General features: G+C 36.2%; 1 protein-coding gene across 1 annotated transcript; it reads left to right on the top strand.

Annotated features, from left to right (window-relative positions):
- Positions 1 to 1,454: 1,454 nt before the first annotated feature.
- On the top strand, positions 1,455 to 15,267 carry ctsk (cathepsin K). The gene is made up of 8 exons (XM_047360527.1): positions 1,455 to 1,609; positions 2,587 to 2,710; positions 6,440 to 6,562; positions 8,173 to 8,325; positions 12,434 to 12,652; positions 14,055 to 14,220; positions 14,563 to 14,671; positions 14,858 to 15,267. The coding sequence occupies exons 2-8, from the start codon at positions 2,588 to 2,590 to the stop codon at positions 14,955 to 14,957; spliced, it is 993 nt and encodes a 330-aa protein (XP_047216483.1). The 5' UTR covers positions 1,455 to 1,609; position 2,587; the 3' UTR covers positions 14,958 to 15,267.
- The last annotated feature ends 4,261 nt before the right edge of the window (positions 15,268 to 19,528 follow it).

The following is a 19,528-nucleotide window of genomic DNA, read 5'->3' as shown; positions in this document are numbered from 1 at the left end:
GCAAAAAGACATTCAACATGAATATGGTACAGATCTATTTTGGCCCTGCTGTGGGAATTTATTTCCATCAGATGTTTTGTGAGTAATTCTTAGGTGCCCTGTTGCCATGATCTTCATTTCGATTTGCCTGAAATAAGTTTCAAATTTGACTGAATGCATAGAAAATCAGTATTTGTTTTACATTTTCTACTCTTCTTAAGCATTTTAATAAATTGTTTTCATGGTGGACCCTGTTTTAATTGTTTTTCAGGTTATTTCTGCATACATACGGTAAATCATAAAATCCCATGTAAAATAACTAATAGAAACATTCAGCTTTAAGACCTGCATAAATTATGATGCTGGTAGTCTGATTTTGATTTAAAACATCTTTATATTAATTCAACCGAAAAATGCAAGAGCAAAGCTCCAGGTACAAGGGCAAACTAAAGCAAAAAGCCTTTTTATCCCTCATAATTATGATTTGGTAGGAAAAAATAGACATTAAAGTGAGAGAATGAAGTTACTGGAACTATCCTAGGAGAATTCATAGAAAGTTTTCATAGAAGCAGATCAATTTCAATTGAAAAAATAAAAAATTAGAATGCCACATTTATTATAAAAACTATAAACATAAACCCTTGTTCTCAAAGTCAGGTACAAATACCACTAGTGTTCCTTTCATGGTTCTCAGAAGATATTTTGGCACAACCATTTGCAAGGCAATTATGAACAAAATGTGTATGTAGAGCTACTAAATACCAACTGCTAATAAGATGAGTTGTTGGAGTACCTTGATCATCAGAAACCTTTTAAAAAGACAAGTGTGGCACAGAAAATATCAACGACTCTCTTTAAAAACTCAAACAGTTCACAGAGAATCTGTAACAAATGCTGGTGGCTACATACGCTGTATTTCAGTTACCTCTAATAGCTATCGCCAGGGTAACAGCTGTTAGTAGTACAAGCTAATGTCTTTAGTACTTTCAGTGTGACATTGTGAAATGTTTCTGTTCATTTTTACGGCTAGAAACTTGGAATTTAAAACATTCTATTTTTTTAAACAATCCTTTTGCAATTCTTTCTTTCACTATGGTAATACTTGGAACAGTGTATTTTAAGTGGTGGAACTAATTAAACCATTGAGAACCACAAGCTCAAAGCATAATTTATTATTAACATACTGTAAAAGCTCAACATAGTTTAAATATCTGATGCATTTTCTTAACCAACCAGATGAATGTTTTTATAGCAACAGGTTTCAAAATTATATGTTAATATGGGAATATGTAATTAGGATTAAATGTATTTAATATCTAATGTTTTATTTAAAAAAATCAAGTGTATTGTTTTTTTCATGCAGCAGCACAGACTTACGGCAGTTCAGTTTATGTAAATGTTCCGACATTCCTGTGTAACCTGACACCTGACATCATTCTGCAGTTTTAGAGGAACCAGATGTAGCTTCCCTGTTGGAAAAAACAACCAAAAAACTCCTCCCCAGAGTTCCCATTATACTTCCTTAAAATCCTGCCAATATAAACGTGCACACTGAGCTACTTTAGCAACAAAGACACAGAACTTCAGACTCAGAATACTTCCTGAAACCTTTCAAACTTCTGGGCTTGAGGTAAGTTTCTTTATTGTAGTTTTTATCTCGTTTAGTTTGGTCAAGCCTCTGTGTTGAACAGGGCTTGTGTCAGAGTAGGTTTTAGTCCATCTGAAAGCACAGAGGTTTCGTAACGTACTAGCAGGTGACCGGCTAGTGTCACAAAAGAGGCTCTTAAGTCAAATAAAACTTAATTCATTGAAGGTAAAGATTTACAACTGAGGACAGTGAATTTCCCTCAAAGATTTTCTATTTTTGAATTTAAGCACACAGTGTTAAATATGTCTATTCTCCAGATAGGAACACAGTGAGACCTACTAGGACTGAGACAGGAGAATGACTTTCACCCAGCTGCACAGTAGAGGGATTTTTAAAAAACAGGAGCTGCAGCCTTGACTGCGTAACATTTTCAATTTTGCTTAGAAAACTGACAAATAGGTTGAAAAATACAATAAGGTGTATAAAAATTATCCATAAATATGAATAAATTTCTACAACATCAAAGAAATCTCAAGGGAAGAATATGTGTGACTCATGCAGAGACACATCGCTCACGCTGGTAATTAAATGCACGTTTGCATTTTAGGCAAAGCTCTTCATCAAGGTGAAGCTATAGTATTGCATATATAATCAATTTGTGTAGGAAGCAGACAATGTAAAGCTGTGCACTTCTTCAAAACTAAAGAAAATAGGCTGGTTCCCGCTCTTAGTTGAAAAATCCCAGAAAGTCAGTGGCCTTTTCTTGGAAACTGTGTACATATGCAGATTAGATGCACAGTGTCATAAAAGGAAATGACGAAATGCAGATGGTAGGAAAGCAGAGGGCGTCCTTTTTTACTGTTACAGTTCATGACTGATGCATTGAATTAAAGAAAATAAAATTGTAGATGCATTTATTACCAGGTAGTGGGATAAAAGTGATAGCAACTGACCAATAAGCACCTTGTTATTAATTCCGGATATTTATTGTTACAGTTTATTTGATTTTATACTTTCAGGATGTTGTCATATGCGTGTGTGCTGCTGATGGCTATCTCAGCGTTGGGCCACATGGATGAAACCTCTCTGGAAACCCAGTGGGAGCAATGGAAGATTACACATCGGAGAGAGTACAATGGTTTGGTGAGTGGCTTTTAAAACAAGTTGTGTATCACGTGGTTCTTATTTGTCACTGAAGCTTTGGACAGAGAAACAGAGATTATGCCAAAGAAAAGCAACTAAAGGAAACTTTTAAAGAGCACCAGGAGAATATTTTTAAAACTGCAAACTCTGAATTCCTAAAAAAGAAAATCTAATTCTTATGCAGCAAACATCTTGTTTGTTTTCTGGTGTCATATGACTTTTGCAGCAGGAACTATATAATTTTGTTTTACTCTACATGTTGCAGCAATAATAAATTATTTGCATGTCCACCAACCATTTGATCCTTATATACACATCTGTTGGGCAGAAATATTAAAAAGGCAAAATTTCATAGACTTCACTGAGGTTCACATGTGTGCTGGATATGTTTTTAACAGCAGTAAAGACACATACAGCACTTTGCAAAAGTATTCACACCACCCCTTGAACTTTTACACATTGTTTTCACAGTTGAACCACAAAATTCATTATCTTTCACTGGGTTTTAATGTGATGAAATACACAAAGTACATAATGATGAAATGGAAGGAAAATGATGCATGATTTTTAAATTTTTTTACAAATGAAAATTTTGCCATGCATTTGTATACAGTCCCTAATACTCTGAAAACCCCAAATAAAATCCATTACAACCAATTCCCATCAGATATCAAATAACTGGTAAATGAAGTCCACCTCTGCACAATCTAACCTCAGTGTATAGAAATGTGGAACTGATTAAAGGGTGAATAATGGGGACTGAATGCAAATGAAGTCTTTTCAGATTTTTGTTTGTGTATTATGTGCTATCTTGTGCTGGTTTATCACATAAAAGCCCAGAAAAGGAAATTGAAGTTGGTGGGTGCAAAGTGGGTGCAAAGTATGTACATACGTTTGCAAGGCTGTATGTAATAAAAGGTTGCAGGAAGGTGACAAGGACAAATTATGAAATTGACATTAGTGTGATAGCTTCTCAGATTTTCTATCAACTCTCTGGATCTATCACTTCAAAGCCAACTTTAACAGTGCAACAATATCTTCACTCCTCTTAGATGTGTATTTAGGCAGAAATCGTAATACTTTTATATTTTGCTGCTCTATGAGCTTTATATGTCCCCTTTTCCCTTTCTATATACTGACATTGTATAGATTTAAACTTTCAAGTAACTGTTACACATCCTCTGTGTTTCTCCTCCATCTCTGTAGAAGTGATGTCAGGCTTTCACCTGAAGTCAGTCTTTCAGTCAGACCAGCATGCAGTGCAGAACTTGGATCTGCTTGTTGCATGTGCTCTCCTGTCCTTCTGGCCTGCACCTTATCCTCTCAGGAGAACTGAACCATGAGCGCACACAATACCCTTATGCTGAAAGTAGCATAAGATACTTTAGATGAAAACTTGACACAACATGAATATTTGTTCATGCAACAACCTAAAACACAATATTTCACTGTGACTAAAAATCACATTTATTTTATTAATATTAATCTTTTATTGTTGACAATACAGTCAAGCAATTGCTTCGTCTCAGGCCAATCTTGAGGATTGCAGTATTCAAAAAGCAATTCTAATAAAAACTGCTTCCTCACCACATTAACAGAAAAAGATTTGTATGTGGTTTTAATGAGCTATATAATAACTCTGGGCTGTAAGTGCTGAAGGAAACAATGTCAACTGGGAAAGGAGGAATGCAAAACCAGTGTGCTGCCTGTTTGAGACAGAAAGAAACAGAAGTAGAGCAGGACCTGCAGGATGAGAATGTACTATTCTTTTTTTCTCTTTTTTTATTCTCATCAATTATTTAGAAATGACTATAGACAAAAGACAAGAACATGTGAGTAAAATGTATCATCTTTGTCAGATAGAAATCACAATCTTTTTTATAATCATAATAATTATTTTCCATCAGCTGAAATCAAGAGGGAAAATCCAATTAGCCCATTTGCTGGATAGCTTTTTTTAATTTGGGTCATCTTTGCTCTGATGTTGGAACATAGGAGCAGGTGTCAGAAATTCCCAACAGAAGAAACTCCAGTCACCTCTGACTTATTTTCTGCCCTTGTTTTTTAATTTAATCTCTGTTGCACAAGCTAAACTTTCAGTCCTTTGTCACATTAGTTGTTTTTGAAGTTCTTGGCTGTGAAGATGGAAAGGAACATGGTTTAGTTGGTGTTGAACCAGGGCTGACTGAGCATCTGTCATCCTTATTTGTGCTTCACCTCCGGCTAGAGGTCAGCTCTCCACAGCTGTGGAGTGTGTTTGTGTCTGCACTGTGTCAGTGTGTGAAGATGCACAGATGCTGTGTTACACAGTCTTGTTTTCAGATAGTATAAGCATGTGTGTTATGCTACTTTAACTGTTGTCTGAGACAGTATTATTATATGGTAGACAAAGTGCCTAAATCTTTTCCTATTTCTGGTTTTAATCAGCATTCTTTGAACACAAGTTCAGCTCTTCATCTCCATAATTTGTCCAAACTCTTCCTGCAGCATTTGCATTAATAATCACCTAGAGATGTCCAGTCCCCACCTTAAAGCATACCACATTCATTTCTTGCATAGAGCTAGAAAAAAAGATTCATTTTTTTGACATTCTATTCTTCATGACTTGTCTTGTTGGAGCAGAAGCAATCTGACAGTTGAGTTTAATGATGTAAACATCATCCCCTTTTGTTTATATTCAGCTATCTTTGTGTTATCAAAACCAGTTCAGTGAGTGTTCAACAAGCATCAGATTCATTGTCTGTACATAAACATACGCTGTTATACAGAGAAGTATAGTAGTAGGATTTGAGATTTAATAAGTCATAAAAGCCTAAGCAGAGCGAGTATTAATGCTTACTAACTGCACCACCGAACAAAGACTGTTGGCTACATTTTGTCCCTAAACATACATACAAAAGTAAATATGGAAGCCTGACATTATGAAGTGATATTACTGCTGAATAAATAATAAATAATTAGTTATAAAATAACTTTTTAACAGAATCACTGGTTTAATTGGCCTAATTATAAAATTAGGCTACATCCTAATTTTAGAAGGAATTAGCATTTTTTCAGCATGCTAATTATAATGAAATTTGCTCTGTTTGCCCAGACTGGTTTGCATCAGATGTCAAGTCTTCACACAGATGGGAAATAACAAATTTTCATCATTTTATCTTATACCTTATTAAAAATTAATAAGTAGAGTAATTATTATACCCCTGAGGAAATGTGCTGGCGTGGAGTAAAATTAAATGGCTGAAATGATTAGACACTGAAGTCATTTCTTTATGTCGTATTTTGAAGATTGTATATATATATATATATATATATATATGGTTTTATAGTCAGCAAGTAATGGATTCTCAGCCTGCAGGTGTAATACGTTAGGTGCTATTCAAGCTTAAAAAATGGGAATGTGTATCTAACATCCTTTGTTATTTAGATAGTCTGGTTTGTTTTCCTACATTTTGCTTTGTTACTAAAACAAGGGTTGTCTACATCTTCTTGTGATTTTTGAAACAAGCTTGAGTGAAAATTATTTTTCATAACCTTGTTTATTGCCAATGACAACTTTTGAAGATTTTTTTAAGAACGTCTACAAATAAAATTAAAACTCAGAAAAAAACTATGCTTTAAAAATCATTTGAAAGAGTGAGGATTCTGTACGAAGCTGCAGAGGATGGGTGCCGTTTGTTTGCTTTTGAACTGACATCAGGACCTGAAAGCTCTCTTTGTTTGCCTCAGGATGAAGAGGGGATCCGCAGAGCCATCTGGGAGAAGAATATGCGAATGATTGAGGCTCACAACCAGGAGGCAGCACTGGGTATGCACTCCTATGAGATGGGGATGAACCACCTGGGAGACATGGTATGTTAAAGATATGTTGAGTCAGAAAATACATTTAACATAATTCTCTGAATAAAGTTTAAACAAACATATCTGCTCGTATCTTCTCCCTTGCATGGCCATCATTTATGCACCATTATCTGCATTTCTGCTGCCAGACCTCCAACATGTCAATGACTCTTGCTTGCTTCTGGTATTCAGTTATAATGTATTTGTTTTTATTCACCACATTTCAGGCTCAGCCCAGCAGAACATGGCTTGCATACTAACTTACTGATTCTATTCTAGACTTAATTTAACAAGAAGTTAACATAAACATATCCCTGAACAAGTGATGTCCCCCAAGTGGTCAAATAATTATTTGCTGAATTAATTTAAAGAATAGGTTGGACTACTACGCCACTTCAAGCCTTCAGAATGCTGAGAGGAGTGAATCTTAATCAGCGCAGACAGAGCGCCTGCCTAGCACAGTATGAGATCAGCTTATCTGGTCTTTGCTGCACATTTACTGCACAAGCAGTAAATAAGTTGCAACATTGACTGAAAGCTGTCACATCATTTTTCAGCATGTCCATAAAACCTATGGCAGCTTGGCTTAACATTAGGTTAAACTGATTATGCTACAATATTAGTCACAGAGAGGTGCTGTTGGTGTCTTTTTTTTTTACTTTAAACGATAAATCTTTGTATGTCATGCAAACATTTGTTCTTCTTCACCATTTCATCTTTTATCTGTCATATTCTACTGTCATTTCTTTTCAGTTTTTTTCACCCTGGTCATGTATGTTGCAGCAAACTGAGGTGATAGATGAGCTGTCTGAGATCATCTGTAGTCAGTAATGTGCCTGTGCCTAACTGACTTCCTGCTAAATTGTGTTGAAACTCAAACCTTATTGGAAAGCAGGCTTCATTAAAGCAGCACACCAGGCTTTGGGCTTGTCTGTTGGAGGCAGATTATGTACACATCCAAATTCTAAATTAATGATTAATTTATGTTTATGTCGGAACAGGTGGCCGTAGATGAATGATGTCTTCCTATTTTCATTTTGGCTAGAAGGCATAGAATTAAAAGAAGGACATCAACAGATGGCCTGTGTTCCTTGCTGCTCTCTGTCTTTAGACTGAGCTGGACTGAAACGCTCAACATAAAACTAATAGAAGTGAAAGGAAGAAATACTGAATAAGTAACCAGCTGTGCATTATGACAACCAAATATGAAACCAGAAATTACTCATTATTCCCCTTCTGATTTTTACACAAACCTGTTTTTCTTTTGACTCCTTTCCTGCACTCTTGGGCTTGTGGTTTTTGACATGATTTTGTAAGAAATTACATTTCACTTGATAGTAACCTATGTTAAGCCATCTCTTGCCTCCTTTTCATCTTTTGACACCTTGCTGAATCCCCTCCCCTCTCGGCCATATCTCCTTTTACTTGAGCTCTTCATAAATCTTAAAATGAACTCTCAGTTGTCATTTTTCAAAAACCCTAGGAGCCATCTAATGTCAAGGTGGCACAGTGAAATGATTGAGTCAGATCAATTGGATGCTATGTGATTTAGTGTCATCTGCAACACCTTTTTGTTTTAAACATGAGCAGTTTAACTATTAAGTATACCTCTGTTCCTGCAGACATCTGAGGAAGTGGCTGAGAAGATGACTGGCCTACTGGTCCCAATGGATCAGGAGCATAGTTTCACCATGGCATTTGATGAGTCCGTGTCCAGACTTCCCAAAACCGTCGACTACCGCAAGAAGGGCATGGTGACCTCAGTGAAAAATCAGGTCATAAAACACAAAATCTGATCAAATCTTTCTCATTGAGACCTTCTTCCTTTATTTTGAATGGTTCTGTTACAAAAATCACAATTTACAGTGTTTGTGAAGCACTATATGAAGACTATATCTGTGCAAATGTCTCAGCTTTCATGATAAGGCTACAAAGTTTGACCATGCACTTAAAACCTGAAAAAAATAAATATGAAATATGGAATTTTGCAGATAGATTTCAGCAATTGCTCTGTTTTCTATACCTGCCTAATACTGGTCATGGTAACAGGGGAGGGGGTGGTGTGTTTGCTGGAGCCTATCCCAGCATGCATTGGACAAGTGGTGGGTACACCCTGCACTGCTTACCAGGACCAATGTAGAAACACACAGGACAGACAACCACACATGAACACAACATTTAGGGTCATTAATTAACCTGTTATGATCATTTTTGGACTGTGGGAGTACAGAAGGGTAAATCAAGGACTTTGGTATTTGGTTCGGCTCTTTCTTCACTTCAGTAAAGCAGAACATTTACATTCATACACAAGAAAACAATGCAATACAGAAAGATTCTAGCTGGGATTTCATCCAAGGACCCTTATGCTGTAAAGTAACAAGATGTATGGGAGTCCACTTGGATGCAAAGCAATGGTTTTTCCCTTTACATTTTTATGCCTACGCCTAAACAAGCCAGGAAAGAAAACAAATGTAAAAAATGTAATTTTAACCAAGGCTTAGTGTATTACTGTGCAACTCTTAGACGTTAAATATTAAGCTCAAACTCCTAGCATATTTAGCTTTTAAATGTGGTCCTTTTCACCTGTTAATACAAAGTGAGAGGTCTTTACAGACAGGAACACAGTAGGCTGACACGGTCTTCCTTTATAAACCTACAAGAGACTGATGCCCTCTCCAAATTTTAGGAATATATTCCATGACAAACTTGCTGCAAGAGAGTCAATCTAACAACGATTACAATGAAATATCTGTGCTGTTTTCAGTTTTTACAGGTTAAACAGTAGAGCAGGGCAATAGGAAAAGTGATGCATGTGAATTACAAGTGGCAGGTAACTTGATGAACCTGCTGATCAACTAAATGCTTGGCAGAGATATTGACATCGCATAGCACTGACAGCTTTAAAACAGGGAAGTACAGCTGTTATTCTGGTAAATATGAACAACAAAACCACAAAAAGAAAAATAGCACAAACCTCGTGCTCATTGTGATCAAATGCTGAAGTCATGTAAGGAGGAAAAAAATGAACTAACTGGAAATCAGAGCGAAGATTTCTTTAGCCCAACCCAGCAACAATGTTCAAACAGCTCATCTGGTTTTGCAGTTGCTTCATTGCAGTTTCAAGGTATCTGAAATAGAAAATAATGATCTGAAGCTAGGAATCTGTTCATGTTTTTATATAAAATGTTTCAAAAAAATTGAGAAGATAGTGGGCTGCACGGTGGCGCAGTTGGTAGCACTGTTGCCTTGCAGCAAGAAGGTCCTCGGTTTGATTCCTGGCCGGTGGTCTTTCTGCATGGAGTTTGCATGTTCTTCCTGTGCGTGCGTGGGTTCTCACCGGGTACTCTGGCTTCCTCCCACAGTCCAAAGACATGCCTGTTAGGTTAACTGGTCTCTCTAAATTGCCCTTAGGTGTATGAATGAGTGTGTGCATGGTTGTTTGTGTGTTGCCCTGTGATGGACTGGCGACCTGTCCAGGGTGTACCCCACCTCTTGCCCATAGACTGCTGGAGATAGGCACCAGCTTCCCCGTGACCCACTATGGAATAAGCGGTAGAAAATGACTGACTTACTGACTGAGAAGATAGTTTCCAAAGCTGTTTTTGGCAGAAATTTAAGAAGGATTACAGGAGAAAGCTTATAAAAATAGAAACGTAAATGTAAAGTGAAAAGACTGCAAATAAGTACTTTTAACTAAGTGTAGAGGAAATGCCTTTAAATGGCATTACAGACAGGACGTTTGTTGCTTACACTGAAAAAGGCTAAAACGTTCTCAACAACTTAAAGTGTTTAAAAAAACATCAATCAGCAGGCTTGAGTTTCAGCTTTTCAGCTTTCAAATACTGAACGAGATGTGGAGGTGAATAGTATCTTTAATACCCTCAAAATACCCTCAAAAATACCTGGAAATACATATTTCCAACTACAACCTTCATTTACCCCAAACATATTGTTTGAAGCAATTATCACAGCCAGAGCCCAGTCACGTAACAGGAAAGGACCTGGGCTCACTGCTAATGGATTTCAGAAACAAAGACAAGGCTGTGATTATAAAATGTAATTAGTCATCGTGAGAGGATTGAACAGTCTGGGGTAATTTATGCGGAGAGCTGTCCAGCAGAACAGGAAGTGGACTGCAACAGAATGAAATATGGCTTACATCTGTGATTCCCACTGTCAGATTAGCATCAAAACAATGTCAGGTTATCTGATGAACATCAGAGCTGCTAGTGATGTACTGAGCCCACAGCTGGCTGAACATTTTCTCTTTGATGCTCAGTTTACACAAATCCCATGAGATGACATATTGCTTGTTTTCTTTAGAAAATGCTAAAAAGGATGGTGTTTCAGAATATGTAAAACACAGCTGACTTTCTCTTAGAAATCTCTAATGTCTCCACATTCATGGTTGTATGAAGTTAAAACAACTCAAATTTTTTGAACAGGCATTTATTAAAATAAATGATCTCCTCTGAGTTAAATGATTAACACATGCATATGTCAACAATTATAAAAATGGAAACTCATGCAAGAGTCCCCTATAAAATGCTTTCTTATTGATTGTTAGGGAAAGAAATAACTTAATTTTCCCAGTAAATCATTGTAATTACCAAGTGATGTTTTACTATTGTTCTTACCGTCTTTATTATATTACTGTTTTGCTTTAATTCAATTCAATTCAATTCAGTTTATTTATATAGCGCCAATTCACAACACATGTTGTCTCAAGGCACTTCACAACAGTCAGGTTCATACATTCCAATTTAGACTTATCAACCTTCAAGTGTTGAACTTACTTATGTTGAAGTGTTAAAGTGTATTAGTTAATTAAAGTGTATTTAACTTACTTCTGAAATTTCTCAACCAAGACTTACTTAAATGAAACGTTGTCATGTCACCCCCAGGTGGTTGAGTTTCACCCCTACAGATACTGTATAAATAGGTTGCACTAAACGGCTCCCTTTCTTCCTGTTGTTCATGAATTATTCAACATCATGGCTTCAGTCTCTGCATACTAACAGATCTGCTGCCTCATCCGCTGCAGCTTGGATGTGATTAAGTTATTATGCCTTGATATTTTGTTTCTAAAGTTATTAAAATTCTAAAAAACTGTAATATTGCCACAGTCCAAAAGCATGATCAGAGCACTAATTAATGTGGTTACACATCTACAAATCTTTAATTGACAACAGCAGCTTGCTAGAGAGTTCTTTGTGCAGAAGAGAAGCTGTTTAAAATTTTATGGTTAAATAATTAGTGGAAATTTACAATTTTAGGGCGGAGTCAGTTCAAACAGCCTTATTCTTTACGTTTTTTATTGTCTGGACTAACCATTCGTACATTATAATTTTGAGCTCCGACCTTAATGGTTTAAATCCATTTAATTGTTACGTATGTAACATAGATATGTACTTAATGATAAATGCATAAAAGTAACACGAAAACAATCTGAATTTTCGATGTGAAATCTCTCATCTAGCTGAAGCAAAATGTATTTTTATCAAACACTGCCCTCTAGTGTTTAGACAGTAGAATGCAATAACTGCTTTATTTAACATTTTCTTGCCCTTAAATTGTTTAATTCAGCTGTGTTTACGATATGATTTCTTATGTTTAAAATTTGCTATCTTCAGTGCTAAATAATAGACTATACACTGCTGAAAACTGAAGATCTGTGTTATATATGTGTTATATATCTGTGTTATATATTTCTGTTCTTATAACAGTTCGTCATATTGGAAAACAGTAACTTGCTAAATAAATGCAATGATCTTTGCTCTTATTTTACAGCATCTCCAGTTAAAGCTCCTAGTTCGGACAGTTACAATCTGTAATTATTTGCATGCAATAACTGTAACCTCTTGGTTATATTCTTCCTAACAGGGTTCTTGCGGCTCCTGCTGGGCCTTTAGTTCTGCCGGGGCGCTTGAAGGCCAGCTAGCCAAGAAGACGGGTCAGCTCATTGACCTCAGTCCTCAGAACCTGGTGGATTGTGTTAAGGAGAATGACGGCTGCGGAGGAGGATACATGACCAACGCCTTCAACTATGTGCAGGAAAACGGAGGTATCGACTCTGAGCAAGCCTACCCATATGTCGGACAGGTGAGAGACCCACAGTGTCATTTATCAAATAATGTGCATATTATAACGTACACTCTTCCTAAAAGTGTGGTAAAATATTCATTGTCTTCATACATGTCATTGTGTCTTTATTTGTGATTATCTGGTGATCAGATCTGTAGATATTTAAATATAATATTTTGGAATAACAAAATCTGTTTATTGTCAAAGCGTTTCTGTGGGATGAAATATGTAATATGAAAACATAATTAAACAGACATATATTAGAAAATACAAACAGATGGAAAACAGAAAACAGATTAATGCAGTTCAGCATTTTAACAGCTTGTGACAAAAAGCTGTGTTTCAGTCAGGTGGTTCTGCGTTTTATTGTTGTGGTTCCTTTTGCCTGATAGCAGTAGTTAAAAAAAGTTTATGTCACCCTTATTGCAGCTGGTAAACCCACTGCCAATCACTGCTCTGTTGAAAGTTGTGAGAATACTGGTAAGGTAGCGTCTGTCTCCGTTTCCTCATGGGGGGGGGAAAGTGATATGAGTAAGTGCTGGCCTTATGCACTCAGATATTTATAAATCTGTGACAATAACATATTTTTCAGTGATACACCCAAACACTCATACCCAACACAGAAACAGGTCCAATATGTAAGAACCCTATTTAAATGCACACAAAGAAAAAATAATCAGCAAAAGTCCAACAAAATAAAACTTTAAAATCAAAAGAAATTTGCTAATTTGAATCAAGTATTTTTAAAATGTATAATTAATCCTGCATTGGAAGCACCTTTAAATCTCTCAGGGATTATGAGCAACTATTGGTTTGACTTTGTTGAAAAAATCATTTATTGGATTTTTATCTCAATCCTTGGCATCCATACTTTGGTTCAAATAAAGGGGAAACACTTATGAGAACTTCTATCTGTTGGCTTAGATCTGGAACGAAACCGCATTGGTCACCGGTTGTCCTTTTCTCTGACAGTGAAACAAGTTGACCAGTTCACGTGTCCCAATCTGATAAAAGGGAAAGGAGTCATTTTTCAGTAAAACTGTGAAAATGTGACCAAGCTGTAAATCAGCAGAAGTGATGATGAAGAAATTGTTATGCAAGCAAACAAAGTTTCCTCTTCTTCCTCGTCATTCGCATAAAATTTAATTGTTCGAACTGTAGCAACGTGATCAGTCAGGTCATGTGGATGTAACATCACATCATGTTCAAAATGTACTTATGTGGAACGCATTTTATTTTATTGAAGTCTGTTTTCATTTTTTAGCTTCATATCCAAATTTCCTCTCTAAATTTTTTAGGTGTTCTAGTTAAGAATTTCCCCCCTTTTACCAAAAAAAAAAAAAGGATGTAATGCAGGCAGTTTTGTTCAATAATAAAAGTTAGTTAAGTTGGAGTTTCCCATCTTTCGTTGTGTCTGCAGGACCAGCCCTGCCGCTACAACTCATCAGGCATGGCAGCCCAGTGCAAAGGTTACAAGGAGGTGCCGAAAGGTAACGAGCGTGCCCTGGCCGTCGCGCTCTTCAAAGTGGGCCCTGTGTCTGTTGGCATCGACGCCACCCAGCCCAGCTTCCAGTTCTACCAGCGAGGTCAGTGACAGCCAGGATACATCATTACATCTATGACCTCAGTAAAAACTTTAATGTTTTGAGAACAAAGAAGCACAAAGTTAACAGTTTCAAATTTTTTTTTTATTTCTTTTAAATTCACACTTGAATGAGTGGAGTCCTTAAAATATAGGTTTTACATTTGACTTAAAAGGATTTATATTTATTTGATATATTTGAGACAGAAAACTAAACTCACCTCAGGAATACTTCATATCTTGTAAAGTGAGTGACCAATATGAGAATTAAAAACTTTTTATAAGCTGTGATGTTTTGTGCACTTTCAGCTTAAAGTTGCGTGTCTCTCATCTGTGACATTCTCAGGCATTTATCACGACTCCAACTGCAACAAAGAGGACATCAATCACGCCGTTCTTGCAGTCGGTTATGGTGTGAACACCAAGGGAAAGAAGTACTGGATCGTCAAGAACAGGTGAGGCTCTTCTGCTTTCTGAGTGGCATCAGGTGGCTCTCGATGCCAACTAAATGGAAGCTGAGTCGTTTGCTGGTGACTTCATGTCTGTCAGCTGATGTTCGGTTCTGACAAACGAATAAACTGAAACGCTGGCTCGCTCCTGGCAATGTTCAACATGTGCTGTTCTTTGTCTTGTTCTGACAGCTGGGGAGAGACCTGGGGCAACAAGGGTTACGTCCTGATGGCACGTAACCGTGGCAACCTGTGTGGCATCGCCAACCTCGCCAGCTACCCCATCATGTAAACAGACGCAGTGCTGAAAAGAAGGGAGGACAATACCAACTTGCTTGGACTTTTAAACACCACTACAACAAACGTCACCTTGATTGCACTTCATAGTTTTTGTGACACATTGTGTAAAAACAGGACAAAGAAAACATTGCTGGCCAATGGAAGTTCCTCCCTTCCTGTGACCGTAGAGTCACTTCCCCTAAATTTTCTTTTTTTCTCGTGATCAATTGTTTTGTTCTTTTGTTATAGCACTTTTCTAATGATTAAAAGGCAAACTGATGTTTTCTACTAAAATAAATAAAGGTTTAAGTTTGAAATTTAAATGATATTTATTTATTTTCTTCTTTTTTTGACTGATCCCAGAAATTCTAATTTTTATAACAAAATCCACAAATTACCAAAGAAAGATATTGGGATGAGATCCTTCTCTTTTAGGGGAAAACAAAGTAGTTAAAGGAATTCAGCTTTAACTTTGAAGTCCAATATTGTTTTGAGGTTTTATTGACAATGAGAAATACATCCCCTAAGCTCCATAAACACAATCAATAATTACAAATTTGGGGTGATGTAAAAACAATGAGACCACAAAATATCATTTACAAAATCTTTCCATCTTTAATGTATCCAGAACAAATGAGCTGAACAGCTAGTGAAACAATTTGAGAAAATAAAATGGCTGCAGGTTGAATACGTGTGCACATGTTAAAGCAAATTCTTTCCTGAAGCACGGTTTGATTTGATTTCAGCATCAGTCTTCTTTGTAACAATAGTAAAATTTTGCAATACTTTTTAAAATCGATATCTTTGCGAGGACTTCTCTTATTCAAGCCATCTTCAGGTGATCCTCATTAAGTTTCTTTGCCATCTGAAAATGTTAATTTTATGCTGGTGAAGTCATTCTTTGGTTGATTAGGATGGACGGTTGATTTCATTAGACCATAACACTTTCTCCTGTAGGGTTTTAGTAGGCTTTGGGCATGTCTGAATGTTTTCTTTGGAAGACATGGCTTCTATTTGGCAAAACTGCAGCTTAATCCACACATGTGAATAATAGAAGAGATTGTTGGCATACGTAGAACACAAGCAGAAGTGTTGCTGTTGGCCTCTTGGAAGTCTGCCTTACCAACTTTTGTCTTTTCATCAGTTTTTGTAATGTCCCTACTGTCAAAACAAAACGGACATTTGTACCCTTTGCCTGGCTGATAACTGGGACAGTAAGATCCTTTTAAACCTTTGGAATCTGTAAATTATGGCTTAGCTGAAGGATGTACGTAAACAAATATCAGATCAATTTTAATTTGTTGACCAGACGTTTAATTGAAATCAATCAGATTTACTATCATGGTTGGAATGTTTGAACTAAAGAAAGTTGCTGAACTTAAATCTAAGCCTGCTGCGACAAAAGGATATATCTCACAATACGAGTGGAAAAATTTAATTATTTATCATGGTCTCATTTTTTTAGATCACAAAAACTTGGTATACACTTTTTAGATCCACCAGAGCGAGCTTGCTTATACAGTCAATATGTAACTATAACATATTTCTCAAACACTCAAACAGAAAAATGGGCCCAATATGTAAAAACCTTCTTTAAGTGCACACAAACAGAAAATATTCTGCAGAAGTTTGGTTCTATACATGTATTTTTAATCACTAGATAAGCATTTTTCTGTTGGTAAATACAGGACATAAGATGCTGACTTTGAGGGTAAGAAGAATGTCCCAGTTTTGTTATCACCCAATAAGGAACTTAAAATCCAGCAATCATTAAAAACACAACAGGAAATGTTTGGAAAGAGAAACAAAACTTTTCACCAAGAAAAGTCTTAATTCTCTGAGCAACTTACAGTATGGTGCCACTTTTTACTTTGATTGCCACTTCCTGTTTTGTAAGGTACAGCCACCAAAGGAAGTTGGCAATGAACAGAGTTGTCTTCAAAATCTTTTACATTTGAAAAACTAAAGGAAATGGACGATAACAGTTAGCAGTTGCAGTTTGTAGGCATGAAATGCTCATAGAATATACATTACTTTCAGAATTTTACATTGTTGTTTGTCATGAAGTGGTTGTCTGAAACAGACTCCCTTTCTATGCTAAAATGTAACAAAATAAGTCAATCAATATTCAAAAGTGTGAGGACTTGAAATTTTAAATTACCAATTTATCATCCATTGGTTCAAGCAGACACCATGCATCACTGGCTTTAAACTGAAAGTTATATCATTACTTTAATATATCAAATAAATATAAATCCTTTTAAGTCAAATGTAAAACCTATATTTTAAGGACTCCACTCATTCAAGTGTGAATTTAAAAGAAATTAAAAAAAAATTGAAACTGTTAACTTTGTGCTTCTTTGTTCTCAAAACATTAAAGTTTTTACTGAGGTCATAGATGTAATGATGTATCCTGGCTGTCACTGACCTCGCTGGTAGAACTGGAAGCTGGGCTGGGTGGCGTCGATGCCAACAGACACAGGGCCCACTTTGAAGAGCGCGACGGCCAGGGCACGCTCGTTACCTTTCGGCACCTCCTTGTAACCTTTGCACTGGGCTGCCATGCCTGATGAGTTGTAGCGGCAGGGCTGGTCCTGCAGACACAACGAAAGATGGGAAACTCCAACTTAACTAACTTTTATTATTGAACAAAACTGCCTGCATTACATCCTTTTTTTTTTTTTTTTGGTAAAAGGGGGGAAATTCTTAACTAGAACACCTAAAAAATTTAGAGAGAAAATTTGGATATGAAGCTAAAAAATGAAAACAGACTTCAATAAAATAAAATGCGTTCCACATAAGTACATTTTGAACATGATGTGATGTTACATCCACATGACCTGACTGATCACGTTGCTACAGTTCGAACAATTAAATTTTATGCGAATGACGAGGAAGAAGAGGAAACTTTGTTTGCTTGCATAACAATTTCTTCTTCATCACTTCTGCTGATTTACAGCTTGGTCACATTTTCACAGTTTTACTGAAAAATGACTCCTTTCCCTTTTATCAGATTGGGACACGTGAACTGGTCAACTTGTTTCACTGTCAGAGAAAAGGACAACCGGTGACCAATGCGGTTTTGTTCCAGATCTAAGCCAACAGATAGAAGTTCTTAGAATAACTGGGAGTCTAATGAATCACTCGTAGAACTTTAGTGTGTCCCTTTTTACGCTGCCACCTATCGGGCAGCCAGTGCAAAAACAAAAACCCTAAAGATGGGCCATCAGACAGTACTGCTGAGTACCTCCGAAATATCTTCTCAGTCCTTCTTTAGTACTCTATTATATAGTACAACTATACAGATAAAAAGTATTAACATCACAAATCAACTAACGACTAACATAACTGTTAAAATGTTTAACTATTCTGACATTAATCCTCTTAAAAATACTCCAACACAACACCTTTATAAATTAAAAAAATATATTTTATGTAACTTATTCTGCTATTGTGCTTTAAGTTTTTTGTAACCCAAACATTATTTGCAGATTATCTTAAATATCAGATTTTAGTTGAATTAGGTGGGACTGTATAAAACTGTTGTTTCTCTTTTTTTTTAAATACCATATCAGAGTAGGCATTAAAAATCCTAGTTTCACATTACAGTTTAGCTCATGAATGTGTTAAAAACTACAAGTACTTACCGTACGGTTCAAAAATGTATTCTGTACTTCTTCGCTGTTGAAGACCCTCTTCATAGATTCCTCCTCATAGCTCATCCACTGTCCTCCAGGAACCACTGCAAAGACCTGACCTTTCATCCACATCTGCTTAAGGTCAAATTTTCATCTTGACCTCGACACTTTGGTCCAGAAACCCCCTCTAGTTGGAATTGAATGTTGGTTGGATTTCCAAGAAGTTTGTGTTGACCTTTGGAGCAAGACTTTCTTGGAGTTTTCTTGTTGCAAATAAATATTCAATGTTTTTTACGTAAGAAATAACAAAACAGAAAAGAAAATATAAGGCTCACCGTAAAAATATTCTGAGGGAGATAAACTGATTTATTCTAATGTTATGACAATGTTTTAATCTTTATATTGCCAAGTGATTGTCTTTCTGTTAAGCATTGCTTTCCATTGAAACCAAGAGCCTTTCCAGAACCAACACAAACACATGTAAACTACAACACCAATTAGGGGCCAAGGCCAAACAGCCAACTTTTTGGATTCATTTTAAATTATGAAAAAAAAAGTAATTCTTGAAAAAATAATTTCCGCTTACTTAGGAACATAAAAAAGCTATAATCATACAGAGAAAAGCACTTACAATTTAATCTCACTAGTTTTTGCTGCCTGTGTCTGTGTTGGCAAGAGATTTTATTCACACTGTAACTAATCAATATTTGCACAACAATTTTGTCTTCTTGATGCAACTGCAGGAGTAAAAAGGAAGACAGAGAACCCAAATAATCTTGTGACCACAGGTGAATTGGGCCCTAATCTATCTATCTATCTATCTATCTATCTATCTATCTATCTATCTATCTATCTATCTATCTATCTATCTATCTATCTATCTATCTATCTATCTATCTATCTATCTATCTATCTATCTATCTATCTATCTATCTATCTATCTATC

The sequence above is a fragment of the Girardinichthys multiradiatus genome, chromosome 3 (genome assembly GCF_021462225.1).
Source record: "Girardinichthys multiradiatus isolate DD_20200921_A chromosome 3, DD_fGirMul_XY1, whole genome shotgun sequence".
Classification (NCBI taxonomy): Eukaryota; Metazoa; Chordata; class Actinopteri; order Cyprinodontiformes; family Goodeidae; genus Girardinichthys; species Girardinichthys multiradiatus.
The sequence above is the reverse complement of the archived record's forward strand: the minus strand, read 5'-3'. Positions and strand labels throughout refer to the sequence as shown.

Excerpts from the sequence above, each read along its gene's own strand:
- ctsk (XM_047360527.1), top strand. The coding sequence starts at position 2,588 with ATGTTGTCATATGCGTGTGTGCTGCTGATGGCTATCTCAGCGTTGGGC. Across the intron at positions 8,326-12,433 it reads TGACCTCAGTGAAAAATCAG|GGTTCTTGCGGCTCCTGCTG; the intron begins GTCATAAAACAC and ends TCTTCCTAACAG. Across the intron at positions 14,672-14,857 it reads TACTGGATCGTCAAGAACAG|CTGGGGAGAGACCTGGGGCA; the intron begins GTGAGGCTCTTC and ends TTGTTCTGACAG.